The 17,196-nt window shown below is 34.7% G+C and overlaps 1 protein-coding gene across 2 annotated transcripts; it reads left to right on the top strand.

Annotated features, from left to right (window-relative positions):
- The first annotated feature begins 248 nt into the window (after positions 1-248).
- LOC107492347 (short-chain dehydrogenase reductase 3b) lies at positions 249-7,976 on the top strand. 2 transcript variants are annotated; one of them, XM_016113362.3, is made up of 3 exons: positions 249-413; positions 636-789; positions 7,217-7,976. In XM_016113362.3, exons 1-3 carry the CDS (start codon positions 400-402, stop codon positions 7,844-7,846), a joined length of 798 nt encoding a protein of 265 aa, XP_015968848.2. In that variant the 5' UTR covers positions 249-399; the 3' UTR covers positions 7,847-7,976. The 2 variants fall into 2 exon arrangements, with proteins under 2 accessions (XP_015968848.2, XP_052119163.1); XM_052263203.1 differs by lacking the exons at positions 249-413; positions 636-789 and adding an exon at positions 6,682-6,831 and having other exon boundaries at positions 7,063-7,975.
- Positions 7,977-17,196: the final 9,220 nt, after the last annotated feature.

Here is a 17,196-nt window from a genome sequence, read left to right as displayed (position 1 = left end):
AGATTGACTTGCAAAACAAGTGACTGTTGAAATTTTGTAATTATTGGATTTAAAATTTAGTCGATCTAAAATCGCAATCAAGTCATGATGGAAGATGGACCTTTCTTCCACTCATTCCCGTCCACCAATAAGGATGGAAATTGTGTGGTCATTATTTCAGAATTGAATTTTCAATTAATACAACCATTATTATTATTACTCTCAACAAACACGTGCGAAGCTATTCAAGTAGTACCTAAACTCTTATGTACCCAAATTCTAATCACCACTCGCTTTTATTTAATCAGAGTATTGCTGAAATAAGTAGCAGGACGCCTTCAACTTTTGCTTCTGTCAACAAGAGTTTCTGAATTGTAAGCCAGGTTTGCACATCAAAGCAGCGAAGCCATATTAATATCAATGTCTAAGCAAAGGTAATTCTTAATATATATGACTACACATTTTTATTAGAAGCAAGTTGATCAAGCCACCGCTATACTACTTTCAGCGTTTTACTGCCAATTTAATTCCTTAGTGACTAGAAAATAGTATGTTATATGAGTGAATTGTGTGAATGAGAGATGTTGGACCAATTAATAGTAGATTTAATTTTAGCTTATTAATCATACCTTGATGCAAATCTGCTTGATTTTTAGGTTGGAAGGCAAGGTTGCAATTGTGACCGGGGGAGCAAGTGGAATAGGAGCAGAAGCAGCGAGATTATTTGTGGAAAACGGTGCACTTGTAGTTATAGCAGATGTTAACGATGAATTGGGGCTTCAAGTTGCAAGTTCCATTGGCGTAGACAAGGTAAGTTACCATCACTGCGACGTTAGAGACGAGAAACAAGTTGAGAAAACCGTTGCTTTCGCCATGGATAAGTACGGAAACTTAGACATCATGTTCAGCAACGCTGGAGTTACCGGCTCTTTCGGTAACATACTTGATTTGGATTTGAATGACTTTGATAACACAGTAGCTGTGAATGTTCGTGGAGCAGCAGCGTGTATTAAGCACTCGGCACGCGTCATGGTGGAAAGAAAGACACGTGGCTCCATAATATGCACAGCTAGTATAGCTTCTGTGGTTGCACTTGGTGGCGATTCAGCAGGTCATGGTTATAACACATCCAAACATGGTCTTGTGGGTCTTGTGCGTTCGGCGTGTGGTGAGCTTGGAGCTTATGGGATTAGGGTCAATTCGATTTCACCTTATGTTATGGCCACACCTTTGGCATGTGAAGTTCTTGGTATGGAAGCAAGCGAAGTTGAAAGTGCTAGTGTTGCTGGTGCCAATTTGCAGGGGATTGTGTTGAAGCCAATTCATGTTGCACAAACGGCTTTGTTTCTTGCTTCTGATGAATCTTCTTATATTAGTGGACACAATTTGGTCGTTGACGGAGGTTTGTTAGCCGTTAATAGCCCTGTTTCAAAAAAGTAAATGAAAATATCGTAATATATATATCAACATCATTAACTAAAATTAATCATTGTGTATTCATATATTATTTAATTTATTTTTAATGTGTATTTTATATTTTAATATATATTTTATATTAAAAATTAATTTTAGTAGTTAATTTTAATTTAAATTTAATATAATTATATATAATGTGGTTAATTTATATGTTTATTGATTGTTTTGCTTCTTTACCTCCAAATCTAGCAAGCTGAGTTATATTTAATTATATTTAATATACGATTAAACTAAAACACCTTACAATAGTAGAAATAGAGATAGCAATAGGGCTTTATGGGCAGAGTTCTCCCACTTCTATTTTCATTTAGTAAAATACTTTTTGTTACTGTATTTTGGTTTTGAATTTTCATTTATTTTTTTTCGAGGTGGATACTCTTAATTTTTCTTTTTTTGAAAAAAAAAACATATTTTTAATAAACTCTAACACAATTCAATTAAATATACCAAACTAAAACAATTTAACATAAGTAACATGCACACAAAATTTTCTAACATACAAATTAATAAAATAAATAAGTTTTTAACAAGGAGAGAGGAGAGGCGAAGATGAAATTTGGCGAGGAGAGGAGAGACTATTATATTCTGTGAGCTAATATTATAATTAAAAAAATAGTTATTATGACAAAAATAAAAATTGTCAATCAAATAATGAGATTATTTCAGTTCAATTATGTAAAAAAAAATAAAAAAATCACAATATAAATTTATTCAGATATTATTTATAATAAAATAATACTATTGCAGCATAAATTAAATAAAAGAAAATATCCGACACTCTTTAGGAAGAATCTTTACATATGTTTATTCTATGTATACACACATGCAGTGCAGAAGAGCAAACAAAGTCTAGTGTGAGAATGGCGCAAGAGAGGCAATAATGGAGGGAGGAGGTTGTATGTCGCGCATTTGATATTTTTGAGTAATCGAGTAGAGGTTGAGAAGAGGAGAAGGACGACTACAGAAATAACGAATATAGTTCAATAGATGAAAATTTGGAATGTATAGAGAAAATAATATTTTGTTGGAGGTTATGAGCGTAATATTACTTAACTGATAGCAAGGTATAATTATTAACATGATTAATTTTCATATATAGAGATAAAAAAAATACACAAGTAGAAAATTACTTATTATTGACGAATTTTTAGATAAATTTATTTTTTATTATAGACGAATTTTTAGTTACCAACAAAATTATTTACCGACAAATTTTTTTTCGGTTGATAATATATCGATAGATTTTTTTCATTATCAACAGATTTTTTTTCGATAATCGTTCCATCCATTTCGCTAAAAAACATCAAATTTTCTGACAGATTTTTCATGGATAACTATTGGCAGATTTTTTGACAAATTTTTTGTTAGTAACTAGTATCAGATTTTTCGACAATTTTTTTGTCGGTAATTGGAGTCTTGAAAAGCATTCCAAACTTTGAATACAAACGAATTTTTTGTCTGTAAATCCATTAGTAAGATAAAACAAAATTTTTTTAAATTTTCTAATTGCAAAATATACATGTGTTCATACAAAATAAATATAAATTTAATGAATACAAATTTTTATCTAACTTGTATTTGAACATATATAATATTTCAAAAGATAAACAAGTTTATCGTATTATAATAAACAAACAAGTCAATATATCCAAAACATAAACAAAGTGTATTGTTACATCAACTATAATCCTCATTATATTGTTCAACAATACTAAAACTATCGGCTATAGTCGTCAGTATCATCTTCATCCTCATCATCATCATAGTCCTCATCCGAAAAGATTGAAGATGACGGCAACGATAACAACAGTAGTGAAACAACACTAAAACTACTTGACGCTCTAACTTTCTTGTAATAACTAACATAAAGCTCCTTCCATATCTTCTATTTCAACTTTTCCTTCTTGGCCTTTAAAATAATTACTCTATATAAAAAATCTTGTTACAAGTGAAACTTAGTTTGTTCAACAGTTATTTAGTAGTACCATGATTAGTTGATTGCGTATATTACGTATAAGGACCAATGGGGATTTTATCAAAGAAACGCAATTAATCACAGATATTGAGAATCTTTCATCTTTCAACAACAAAGCTAAAAGTGCATCAAACAACACATAATCAGATGGAATGGATTGATTAATATATTTGAAAAGGATAGAACTACTATTGTTCATATAATTCTTCATACCACATGCCAATCTTCCACCAGCATTTCCAGTGCTCAAGCTGAGTTCCTTCGCACCAGCAAAAGCATAAGTAAAATGCAAATTAGACTAAAGTAAAACCAATCGATCAGTTTCTTTCTGCTTCTGGATTTCGAGCATGTAACACTGTTTCTTGAAACTTGACCATAATGGCTGCATGTAATAATAGCACCATTTATATCAACAAACTAAGCTAGTCACCATAATAGGCCTAACTACTATAAGATTCTACTAAAATTATTTATTCAAGCATTAAATATTTTATTCTTAAAAACAAAATTCTACTAGAGAAGATAAATAAAAAAAGTACTTTAAAAGAAAATTATATGAACTAGGATTTGCTAGGATCAAACCTCTGCTTGGACTATAGCATCGGGCTTAATCCAACGACTCCAAAAGCTTTCATCATCTTCATCATTACAAAAATTGGCCACCTGAAAACAAGAAAATTAAACAGTTGAAATACCTAAGTAATTTACCAACCTGTGAAATGATTTTAATCCTCAATAAAATCAAAAAGAAAAACATGATCAGGAAGTGTCAAAGAGATTAATTGAAATCACTGGACAAGGTTAAGTAAAACAAGAAGCATAAAGTGTAGCATACCAGTAGGGGTGGAAATAGGCCAGGCGGCCTGCCAGGGGCCTCCAGCCTGGCCTGTGTTTGGCCTGGCCTGGCCTGGCCTGTTATAAAATAGGTACAGGCCCAGGCTCTTTTAAAAGCCTTAATACGTTAATAGGCCAGGCCCAGGCTCACTAATTAGCCTTATAGGCCTGTCAGGCCTGCCTGGGCCTGTTAAAATATAATTAAATATATAAATAATTATTTATTATTAATAAAATTATGAGATATTTTAAATTTATTATATTTTATTATAAATATTTTTGTATATTTTAAATACGTTAAAGTTTAAATTTTTTTATAAATATTAAATATATGACATATTACATATAAATATTTTTATTAAAAACTAATTTTTTAAATAATATTTTTATTTTTGTAAAAAAAAATTATCAGACCTTTTAACAGGCTTCAGGCCAGGCCAGGTTGAACAACAGGCCAGGCCTAGTACTTTATAAAGAGTCTGTAACAGGCTGCAGGCCAGGCTCAGGCCAATTAACTGTATAACAGGCCAGGCCTGTTAAGAGCAAAGCCTAGCAAAGCCTGGGCTGGCCTGGCCTGTTTCCACCCCTACATACCAGCAACATCTCATAAGGTTAAGTAATGCATACCATTGCAACCTCTAAGCCCCCACCCAAGGCCAGGCCATCAATGGCAGCAACAGAGGGTTTCCTTGAAGCTGAATGAGGAAGTTTGTGAATTCAACATATCAGAAACTGTCAAATGAATGGTGAATACGAAATTTGACAATAATTGTGTACGTTCTACATTATCAGTGATGATTTCTATTGATACGCATCCAGGTTTTGGACACTCTTTATGGAGGAGACAGAGTCAGAAAATCAGTATAAACATCATAATAGAAAGACCCATGAAAAATAAAAGAAAAAAAAACTAAAGTTAGTACATTTTGCTGCTTGAATTCCAGAGCCCATTAATCCTCCTCCAATGATTGCAACCTTCTTAACTTTCCTTAGAACCAGACCACGATCAGTGATCCCAGGTACCTATCCAAACCAAGACATGTTTAAGCAGAAGATGCTATCAGTGAAAACAACGAAAGCACTAGCACCTTGGGAATTGGATATTTCATATATAATAGCATTTATATAGAAATCAAGTATGTGCATCAGGGTAGCTAATCTTGGTTCAAAACATTATTCATCGCCATATTACCTTCTTAGGGTAATCAGAAATACAAAGCCTCAAAACTACTGATTAAGACATGTATTGTAGAACAGAAAAATAAGCATGAAGTCAACACACAATTTCAACCAACCTTGGTTGTTCCTCTTTGAGCAAAGAATATATGAACCAGGCTTTTGCATGTATCCAAACTGAAAGGTATAGTGAATTTTCGAATTCCATTCTGTAGAACTGCAATAATAACAGGAAAATTGAGAAGTTCTTTTGTGAGGTTGTGACTTCTTTTCTTTTCAATAAACATTAAAGAAAAAAATGAGCCAAGTTAAACAAGCTATTGTAGAAAAGCTAGCAATTGACAAACTTTATCCTGAGAACTTTGAAAGCAAGTTGGAGAAACCTGAGTTGGTTCATGATGTTCAATACCAGTAAAACAAATCAATTATTCAACAGAGAATATTCAAAATTTTTAATAACCATGCTTCAATTTATAATATAAAGCTAGCAAATGAATCACAATCTTTTAATAACAGGCACAGCATTGCATGCAAGAGTCATATACCTTTTTAAGATCAGCCAGAATCAGTGGGCTCCCAGTTCTGCATATGACTGACGTTCCTTTGAAATCAAACTCCATTTTTGCAATGTCAAACTCCATTTCTTCTTTGTGTCGCTCAGCCATCACTACAACAGTTCCTCCACCCAGGCTCTCATTGGCTATGGCAAGTTGATTTAGTAATGAACCCTGCACACCCAATCATATTATTGTGGTTCAGATGCATGACAAATTAAAAGATCCAAATGGAGATGCACAAAATCTTGATAAAAATAAATAAATAAATAAACAGCTGACATATGTTTGAATTCTTTCGTTTTTAATGAATAATTCATTGGCAGATAGTAATTCCGGAATCTTACCAATTTATCACTCCAGCCAAGAATTAAAGTATGATTTTGCTCAACTACCTCACGTTTTCCTTTCCTCAGTGAGTCGAACTTCTCAGAAATGGCACGCAAGTCATGACGGTTGAAATGTAATTATTGGATCCAAAATTTACTGGATCTAAAATCGCACCCAAGTCATGATGGAATATGGACCTTTCTTCCCCTCATGTCCGTCCACCAATAAGGATAGAAATTGTGTGGTCAATATTTCAGAATTGATTTTTGAATGAATACAAAATACATTATTACTCTCAACAAACACGTGCGAAGCTATTCGAACAGTAACTAAACTCTTATGTAGCCAAATTCTAATCGCCACTGGCTTTTATTTAATCAGAGTATTGATGAAATAACTAGCAGGACGCCTTCAGCTTTTGCCTCTGTCAACAAAAGTTTCTCAATTGTAAGCCAGGTTTCCACATCAAAGCAGCGAAGCCATATTAATATCAATGTCTAAGCAAAGGTAATTCTTAATTAATTCTTAATATGACTGCACATATTTTTATTAGAAGCAAGTTGATCAAGCCACCGCTATACTACTTTCAGCGTTTTACTGCCAATTTTATTCCTTAGTGACTTAGAAAATAGTATGTTATATGAGTGGATTATGTGAACAAGTGATGTTGGACCAATTAATACTATATTTAGTTTAGTTTCTTAATCATACCTTGATGCAAATCTGCTTGATTTTTAGGTTGGAAGGCAAGGTTGCAATTGTGACCGGGGGAGCAAGTGGAATAGGAGCAGAAGCAGCGACGTTATTTGTGGAAAACGGTGCACTTGTCGTTATAGCAGATGTTAACGATGAATTAGGGCTTCAAGTTGCAAGTTCCATTGGCGTAGAAAAGGTGAGTTACCATCACTGCGACGTTAGAGACGAGAAACAAGTTGAAGAAACCGTTGCTTTCGCTATCAAGAAATATGGAAGCCTAGATATCATGTTCAGTAACGCTGGAATTGCAGGCTCTTTCTATAACATACTTGATTTGGATTTGAATGACTTTGATAATACAATAGCTGTGAATGTTCGTGGAGCAGCGGCGTGTATTAAACACGCGGCACGTGTCATGGTGGAACGAAAGACACGTGGCTCCATAATTTGCACTGCTAGTACAGCTTCTGTGGTTGCACTTTGTGGCGATTCAGCTCCTTATGGTTATAACACATCCAAACATAGTCTTTTGGGTCTTGTGCGTTCGGCGTGTGGTGAGCTTGGAGCTTATGGGATTAGGGTCAATTCGATTTCACCTTCTTACGTGGCCACACCTTTGGCATGTGAAGCTCTTGGTATGGAAGCAAGCGAAGTTGAAAGTGCTGTTGTTGCCGGTGCCAATTTGCAGGGGATTGTGTTGAAGCCAATTCATGTTGCACAAACGGCTTTGTTTCTTGCTTCTGATGAATCTGCTTATATTAGTGGACACAATTTGGTCGTTGACGGAGGTTTGTTAGCCGTTAATAGCCCTGTTTCAAAAAAGTAAATGAAAATCTCGCAATATGCCAATATATATATATATATATATAGAGAGAGTGTTCGGTGAAAACAAATTTTGTGATTTGTAATAATCAATTAGTCATTATTAATATTTTTAGTGGTATAAAATTATATTTAATTGTGTAAAATTACTTATTTTTATTTTACCGTGTTGTTTAATTTATTTTTAACGTATATTTTATTATTTTATATTATAAAATATATTTTATATTAATAATTAATTTTAGCAACTAATTTTAATATATAACTAATATGATTGTCTATGCAATGCGGTTAATTTACATGTTTATTATTCGTTTTGCATCTCCACCTCCAATTCTTTGAATCTAGCAAACTAAGTTACATTTAATTATAGAAAAAGTATAGGAGTAAGCATTTTTATTAAAATTTAGTAAATACTTAATTATTAAAAGAAAAATAAATAATTTTATATTATTAGATATAATTTTATACTATTAAAAACATTAATCATAGCTAATTAATAGTTATACATAACAAATTTTACCGACCCTAACACTCCTTTTAATTATATTCAATATAAAGTCAAATTAAGATGCCGTGCAATATATACAAATAGAAATAACTCTACGAGATGGAGGCCCTACTTCTCTCGTTTTTAATGCATTTTCGTCGTAAATTTTTGTTTAATTTTTTTTGGAAAGATAGATATTTGCAAGTACTAAACATTAGCTATTATCAAAAGCAGAAGAAGTATGATGGGGAGCTCTTCTAGAATTTCTCCACAAGAAAAAGATCTAATTCAACGAAGTACTAAAAAAATCAAAATGCGAGAAGAGGTTGATCTCAATCAACTTAGCAACATGATGATCTCCTCAGACCTGCGAGGAGATATGACTGAGAAAAACATAAAGGTGTCATACAAGGAGTCTCTGCTTACGCTCATTGGACTAAGACTGGAGGAGAGTCCCAGCGTGATGGAGGAGGTGCTCAAAGACGTCTCTGATTCGGAGGACAGATGGTACAAGAAAGATGAAGGCAATAGAACGGATGAACAACCGTTTGATCCGCATTATGTTATTCCAGTATCGAAAGAAGAATTTGAGAACTGGTCAGACCTTGGAAGTCAGCACTTGTTGTGAAAGTTCTAGGCAAACGTGTGGGGCTAGCGTTCATGGAACAATGACTACAAAAAGACTGGATGAAAAAAAGTAAGATTGATGTAATTGATATGGATCGTGACTACTTTCTAATTCATTTTTCAGATGAAGAAGATTATTCTCATGCTTTGATGGAGGATCATTGGATGGTGGCGGGACACTATCTCGTAGTTCAAAAGTGGAGGCCTTTCTTTCTCACGTCGGAGCATCGAGTAAGAAAAATAGCGGCCGGGGTCCGGATCCCAAACCTCCCCATCGAACTCTATAATCAACGTTTCCTATGGAGAGTTGGATCGGCAATAGGTCAGATGATCAAAATTGATCGGACAACGTTTATACACTCGAGGGACAAGTTTGCTAGAATTTGTGTGGAGATTGATCTTGCCAAGAAACTGGTGCCAAAGATCTCGGTGATGGGGAGTGAGCTCAATATTGAGTATGAAGGTTTGCATCAAATTTACTTTACGTGCGGCAAGTACGGCCATCGAGATGATATGTGTACTGAAGCTCCGACCAAAAAAAGAATGAGGACCAACATGAAAACAATCCACATTTAGTGTCTCAATGTGATTTTGGCAACGGGCAAAATCCTCCTGATTTTGCCAACGGGCAAAATCCTCCTGTTGGTTAAAAAACTAATCCAAAGAAGGAAAGATTCCAACGCAACATATAAAAAGAAAGTGATAATGGCACCTGATTTCATTCTAATTTTGGAAGAGCATGCAAATAAGGGAAGTATTGGCCAAGGCTTGGGATCAAAATTCCACGTCTTGCAGGAAGAGTTAGAAGAAGATATGCATGTGCATGAATGCAACGAAGCCTAAGGGGAAGCCCTTAATATTGGTTATGGGCCAAGGAAAGAAAAGGCCCAACTTACCCAAATAAGAACATTTAATAACCATAAAAATCCTATCAAAGTGGGGGCCAACAAAAATGCTTTGAATCCAAAAAAGACCTCCATAAAAGCTCACGGTCTTAAAAATAGTCATAGCACTAAAGAAAAGAGTGCAGCCCCAAAGGCAAGTTCTCCCGAAAAAGCACAATGTGAAAAGCTGGATATTCCATAACCCTCTTCTCAAGTACAAGCAAAGGCCAAAGACCCTGAAAAAGAGGTGATGGGACACGTTATGTTGGAAAGCATGAGAAGACTTTAGAAGGAGCAACAAGAGGTTTTTTTATACCAAAAATATCTGGTGAGTTCTTGGAAGAACATATTGCTACTAATAATTTCCTTAATTGTCGCTGCGTAAGATCATGGATTGCAACGATCACGATAGAATCAGTGGAAGAGGAAGACCACCAGATATTAGTATCAGGGCTTCGTCTAGTAATGAAGTGTCATAAGCGACGACATCCGTTGTGAGGTCCGGTTCAGAGAAAAGAAAAAATGCCCAAGCTTGACCGTGGTTCTTGGTAATCTTCCTTCTTGTTTTGTCCTTATGAATAGTATTATTATTTGGAATTGTAGAGGAGCACCGGGGAGGGGGCGAATTTTCCTTTCCTTATTAAGGAATTGAAATGTGAATATCATGCTGGTATGATTATTCTTCTTGAGACTCAGATTAGTGGGGATCGGACCAAAGAAGTAAGAGATAAGTTGGGTTTTGATGGGTCCTTCACTGTTGAAGCTTTGAAGAGGTCTGGTGGGATTTGGATCATGTGGGACTCAGGAGTTTGGAGGGTGGATATTGTGAGGCACAGCAGACAAGTTGTTCACTTCGGAGTATCTAGCAACAACTCTGAACGGTGGTTCCTGAGTGCAGTTTAGGGTTCCCCCAAAAAATTTACAGAAGAGAGTTATGGAATGACCTGATAGATTTTGCTAGTGATATTAGTAGTCCTTGGTGCGCTATTGGGGACTTCAATGCTCTCCTTCATGATTATGAAAGAAGGGAAAGCATGGCTAGAACCAACCCAGGAGCTGCTCAGACTTCCAAGCTTGTGAGTCTGATTGTGGTTTGGTGGATTTGGGCTTTATGTGTTAGCCGTTTACTTGGAGAAGAGGTAACTTGGTGGAAAGGTTGGATAAGGCCCTTAGCAACATGGATTGGCATATCAGGTTCCCTGAGGCTTGTGTTTGACACCTCCCAATGCTGAAGTCTGACCACTCGCCTATTTGCCTCTATTTATCTTCTAATTCACCTATTAATAGAGGGTGTCGCCCGTTCAGATTTGTTGCGGCATGGTTAACTCACTCGAACTTTGATAGTATGGTGAATAGATGCTGGAAGGTAGATAATTCTTGGACAGCAAATATGCAAAACTTCAAAAAATCCCTTCAAGATTGAAATACTTTGGTGTTTGGTGATATTTTTCAGAGAAAAAAAATATCCTAAGAAGGCTGAATGGCATCTCTAATAGATTAACCTAAGAGATCAATAGGTTTTTGGAAGATTTACAATTTCAGTTATGCCAAGATTATGAGGAGGTTCTTGCTCAAGATGAGTTATTGTGGTTCCAGAAATCGAGAAGCAAGTGGTTAGAGTTCGGCGACCGGAATACTAAATTTTTTCATGGCTCTACCATGGTAAGGAGAAGAAGAAATAAAATCCCCACTATTCATAATGATGATGGCGAGTGGTTAACAGAAAGCAATGATCTGAAAAATTAGGTTGTATCCTTTTACGCGAACCTTTACTATGATTATTCTGATAATGTTCCTTTTATTATTTCTAACACCTTTCCTGAGCTAAGTGCTGCTGACTTTGAGAGGATAGGTCGGATGGTATCTCCCTTGGAGATTAAAGAGACTGTGTTTGCTATGGGCAGCCTTAAAGCTCCGGGAAAGGATGGTATCCAAGCTGTCTTTTACCAGCAACATTGGAAAAAGGTTGGTGCTGATCTTTGTAATCTTGTTCAGAATATTTTCAAGAACCCAACTTTGGTCAGCGATATTAATGAGACGCTCCTAGTCCTTATTCCTAAAATTGAACCGGTCTCCAGCCTCAAACACATGAGACCTATCGGTTTGTGTAATGTCTCGTATAAGGTGGTTACAAAAATTTTAGCAAAACAGTTGCAAACTTTGATGGCTAAGTTGGTCAGGCCAACTCAGACTAGCTTTGTTCCGGGAAGGTATTCATCGGATAATATTATTATAACCCAGGAGGTTATTTATTTGATGATGAGCAAGAAAGGTGGAAAAGGTTGGATGGCTATTTAAATCGACCTCGAAAAAGCCTATGACAGATTAAAATGGTCTTTTATAAAGGACTCATTGATTGACATCGGCTTTCCCTCCCGTATAACTAATCTCATTTATGATTGTGTATCTTCTACTAGAATGAGAGTTTTCTGGAATGGTGATGAATTAGAAGATTCACTCCGTCTAGGGACATCAGACAAGGAGACCCTATTTCTCCCTACTTATTTGTTCTGTGTATTGAACTCTTATCGCAACTTATTGATGCAGCTGTGGAGTATGGATTTTGGAAACCAATTCATTTGAAAAGAGATGTTCCAGAGATTTCTCACCTTGGCTTCGCATATGACTTAATTTTGTTTGTAGAAGCAAACTTGGAACAAGCTGAGGTCATTAATAATTGTCTTAATGCCTTTTGTGATAGTTCCGGGCAGAAGGTTAGTCAGATAAGACGAGAGTCTTCTTCTCCCGAAATGTAGGGAATAATGTTAGAACAAGCATCTCAGAAGCCTTGAATTTCTCTAGAACGGATGATTTAGGAAAATATTTGGGTGTTCCCCTTCATCACTCCAGAGTTTCGAAAAGCACTTTTAATAATATTATTGACAAGATGAATGCTAATCTAAACTCTTGGATAGCCTCCTCGCTGTCTTTGGCGGGAAGAAATACCCTGGTGAAATCTGTCATTTCTTCTATTCCATCTTATACTATGCAAACTGCTTTTTTACCTAAAGCTACTTGTAATGCTATTGATAAAAATGCAGAAACTTTCTTTGGGGAGACACCAATCAAACCGGCAAAATTCATTTGGTGAGTTGGAAAAAAGTTTGTGAGCCAAAAAAGTCGAGTGGCCTGAAAATTTGCCATGCTAGTACACTCAACCATGCTTTTATGGCAAAAGTTGGGTGGGGGGGTCTTATTGAAAATAAACATGCCTTGTGGGCTAGAGTTCTTTGGTCGAAGTATGGAAGCAAAAATGACATAATTTCAAAGGTGGAACGAAAACAAAGTAGCTCTAATTTGTGGAAAGGAATTTGTGCCAACTGGGATATTGTGGAGTCTAACCATATTTGGCACATCAGGGATGGTTCTACAATAGATTTTTGGAAGCATAACTGGGTCCCTCTGTTAGGGAGGCTTGAACATCACACAACTCAGGTAAGTAATGAGTTTGACTATTCTGTGAAATTGACTGATTTTCTTATCGTTTCAGGATCCTGGGACATTGTGAGGCTCAAGGAGATCCTGTCGGAGGATGTGGTCAAAAGAATCATGGCGCTGTCCCCCCTTCCCCTTGGAAGCCTACTGATCATATTGCATGGGCACCCTCACCAGATGGAGCGTTTAGCCTCAAGTCTGCTTATCAAGCCATTTAAGACACTCCTAGCAACCCCAATCGGCTCTTTAATTTGGTTTGGAGCTGGAAGGGTCCCGAATGAACTCACTCCTTTCTCTGGCTCGCTGCACGCCAAGCCATTCTAACTAATGCATAACGAAAAAGGCGCCACCTAACTCAAGACTCATCTTGCCCTCGCTGCACTCAGCATGAAGAATCAGTGGAGCATGTCTTACGTGACTGTTATTTTGCCAGGAGCATATGGAATGCCTTCATCCCTGCTGCCCAAGCACATTCCTTTTTCAACATGGACGTCGTTCATTGATTGGAGGACAACTTGGGGCGCCCAAGTCACTGGCCTTGTCTCTTTGGTGTTGTTATTGCCTTTCTTTGGTTCTGTCGTAATAAATTTGTCTTTGAGGATAAGTTACCCCATTTTCCATGGTTGTGCACCAAATTAAAGCCCGAACTGACGAGATCCTAAATATTGATAAATTCCAAAGAAGGAGTATTGTCAATGTTGAACCTCAATGTCTCATTCGATGGCTTCCGCCACCGAAAAAAGTGTTAAAACTCAATGTGGATGGATCTTTTTTAGGCCATCTAAATAGTGCTGCTTGTGGTGGTTTATTTAGGGATCACTTAGGAAGGTTTATCATGGGTTTCTCTTACAATCTTGGAAACTGCTCGATAATGCACGCTGAATTGTGGGGCATTGCCCGTGGTTTACAAATTGCTAAGGCTCAAAAGTATACAACTCTTATTGTGGAATCGGACTCTGCCTCTGTCCTCCATCTTTTGAAAAATGGGTACCCTGCTAACCACCCTTGTGCTCCCTTTATAGAAGACATTAGTATTCAGGCTGGTAGAATTGCAAATATTTCTTGGTCTCACTTTCTTCGAGAAGCAAATTCGGTTGCAGATGTGTTAGCAACGAAAGGACAAGATCTACCTTTCGAATTGCATATTTTTTATACTACTTCTCCGGATATTACATTAGCTTTAAATTTTGATTGTATGAGATCTCTTCAACTAAGAGGATCCTGAGTATTTTCTTTTTTTGTTTTGTTTGTGGCTCTTTTTGCTTCTTTTGGGGTCGTTGACCCCTGATCATAAAAAAAAAGATATTCGCAAGTATCCATAGATATTAAAGATTGATTTTTTTTGAAAAAAACAACATAATTATAATAAAATTATCATAATTCAACTAAATATGTTAAATTAAAACACAATCTAAATATAAATTTAACATAATTAACATGCATATAAAATTTTCAATATGCAAATTAATAAAATAACATAAAATAAATAAATTTTCAACAAGGAGAGATAAGAGGCGAAGACGAAGCTTGGTGAAAAAGAGAGAGAGACTATTATGCTGTGCAAGCTAATATTATAATAGAAGAAAATAATTATTATGACAAAAATTAAAAGCATATCAATTCAATATTTAATTTAATATAAATATCTTACTTTTTTTTTCGTTGAATATTATTATTTATTAAACTTAAGTATTATATAGAAAGAAAAAGCCCAATCCAATATAATCACATTTTTCAGATTTGGAAAAGGGTAGGTGAAGGAGGAGGGGCTCGGAAGGTGGGCAGAAATTTAAATATAATTAGGAGTAAATTATTATTTCTACTCATAAAAATTTTAAATCTTGATAAATTTATTTTTAAAAAAATTATCATTTTATCTAAAAAATATGTTTTCGTATAATAAAATTATCTAAACACTAAAAATTACTTAAAAATTTAAGGGCGGTGGAAGAGTTAGAAAGATAGAGAGTTGATGCTTGATGTGGAGACTCACATTTGAGAGAGAGATTGTTAATGTTGCAAGTGTGAAAAGTGTATGAAATTAGTCTCACATCAAAGAAAACAAAGAATAGTGAGGAGTTTATAAAATAAAAGACTTATCAATTTACCACTTTAAGATTTTGAATTGGATGTGATGTTTTCTCATTTTATGTTATCTCACTTGATTCTTCATGAATTTTCTTTGGTTTAAAATACACGTTAGATTATAAATACACCTTTTTTTTTTGGCTTTTTAGGTGATTTTAATGGTAGTTTACTCTATAATTAGGAAAATAAAATGGTTAGAGAATACCAACTCTATATACACCAAAGTAACTTACTATCTTAAGGTTTTGAGTTGGATGTGATATTTTCTCATCTTATGTTATCTCACTTGGTTCTTCCCCGAATTCTCTCTGGTAGGGATGTACATGGCCCGACCCGACCTGAAGATCCGGCCCGGTCCTGAACACTTTAGGGGCTAATTTAGTGTGATTTTATCGGGTCTAGGGTCGAGCAAAGGTCTCAAAGATAGACCCGGTCATTATTTCGGGTCGGGTCCAGGTCATAGCTCGGGTCACCCGAACTCGGCCCGATGGCCCGGTCATCATACACAATTAATATTTTATGTTGGATGATGGCTATTCTTACGTAGAATTTAAATATTGTAAACCTTAATATCTTGTGTTATTAATCATTTATAAGATTATAAATTAATGTTTTATGTTTAAAATGCATAAGACTTTACACTAATGCATAATATTGTGTTATTTGTATTGATTTAAATATTTAGTGTTAGACAATATTAGTATTGATTATGGTTATGCTTTAATTTTGGAGAATGGTTGGTTCTTGTTATATTTTTTTAAGTGAATTTTACTATGTGAATTGTGAAATAAATGTTGGAGATTAGGTGATTTTTACATACTAAAGAGTCGGTTTTTATCCGATTTTTACCCGGTTTTCACCTGGCCCAAATGTGCGTAGGTTTCGTCGGGTCTAGGATCGGGTTAGGGTCCAAACATTAGGCCTGGTCTATATTTCGGACCGGGTCTGGGTTAAGCCAAATTCGGTGTGGCCCGGCCCATGTACACCCCTACTCTATGGTTTAAAATACATGTTAGAATATAAATACACATTGAAAATAAATTAAATTGATTTTAGTGCACAAAAAATATTTTTGTTCGCTTTTTTAAATAATTTTTTAATGTTTGAATAATTTTATCATATGGAATCATCTTTTATGGAGAGAAAATGGTTGTTTTTTTTTGTATGAATAAATTTGTCAATGTTTAAAACTTTCCTGATAGAAATTATAGTTCACTCTATAATTAGGAAAAAAAAATGATTAGAGAATACCAACTCTATATACAACAAAGTAGCTAACTTTTTTTAAATAAAAATTAATTTTAAAACTTTAAAAACTAGTTTTACGTTAAAAAATACGTGCTCTCCCATTCCCATTCACTTCTATTCTCCTTTCTCTCCGCGTCTATTTATCTTTTTCTCATTCTTTCTCTTTGCACCAGTCGCTCACCATCTCTTCTTCTTTTTCTTCTTTAAATTTTGAATGATTTTTAATAGCTTTAGATATTTTTTTTAGTTTTTAAATATTTTTTTCTTGTGTTTTAAAAAATACCATTTAAAATTTAACAGAAAATATCTAAAATCATAAAAAAAATATTTGAGACTTCTAAAATTTAAAGATTTAAAATCCAAAAATATTGCTTGTTTTTATTTACTTTTAAATTTATATTCTTAAAAGAAACATATAAAACCTCTAAAATTTAAATATTTGAAACCTAAGTATAAAAAATATCTGAAGTGATGTATTTATTTTTAATAGTTTGTTTTATTTTATTTTAATTATATATTCTTAAAAAAATCTAAAATTAAATATATATATAATAAATCTTAATATTAAATTTTAAATAACCA

This window comes from Arachis duranensis, chromosome 6 (genome assembly GCF_000817695.3).
Source record: "Arachis duranensis cultivar V14167 chromosome 6, aradu.V14167.gnm2.J7QH, whole genome shotgun sequence".
Classification (NCBI taxonomy): domain Eukaryota; kingdom Viridiplantae; phylum Streptophyta; class Magnoliopsida; order Fabales; family Fabaceae; genus Arachis; species Arachis duranensis.
This window is presented reverse-complemented; position numbering and strand designations above follow the sequence as displayed.

Coding starts and splice junctions, on each gene's coding strand:
- LOC107492347 (XM_016113362.3), top strand. Junction 790..7,216: donor GTTCCATTGGCGTAGACAAG/GTAAGTTACCAT, acceptor GGCGTAGAAAAG/GTGAGTTACCATCACTGCGA.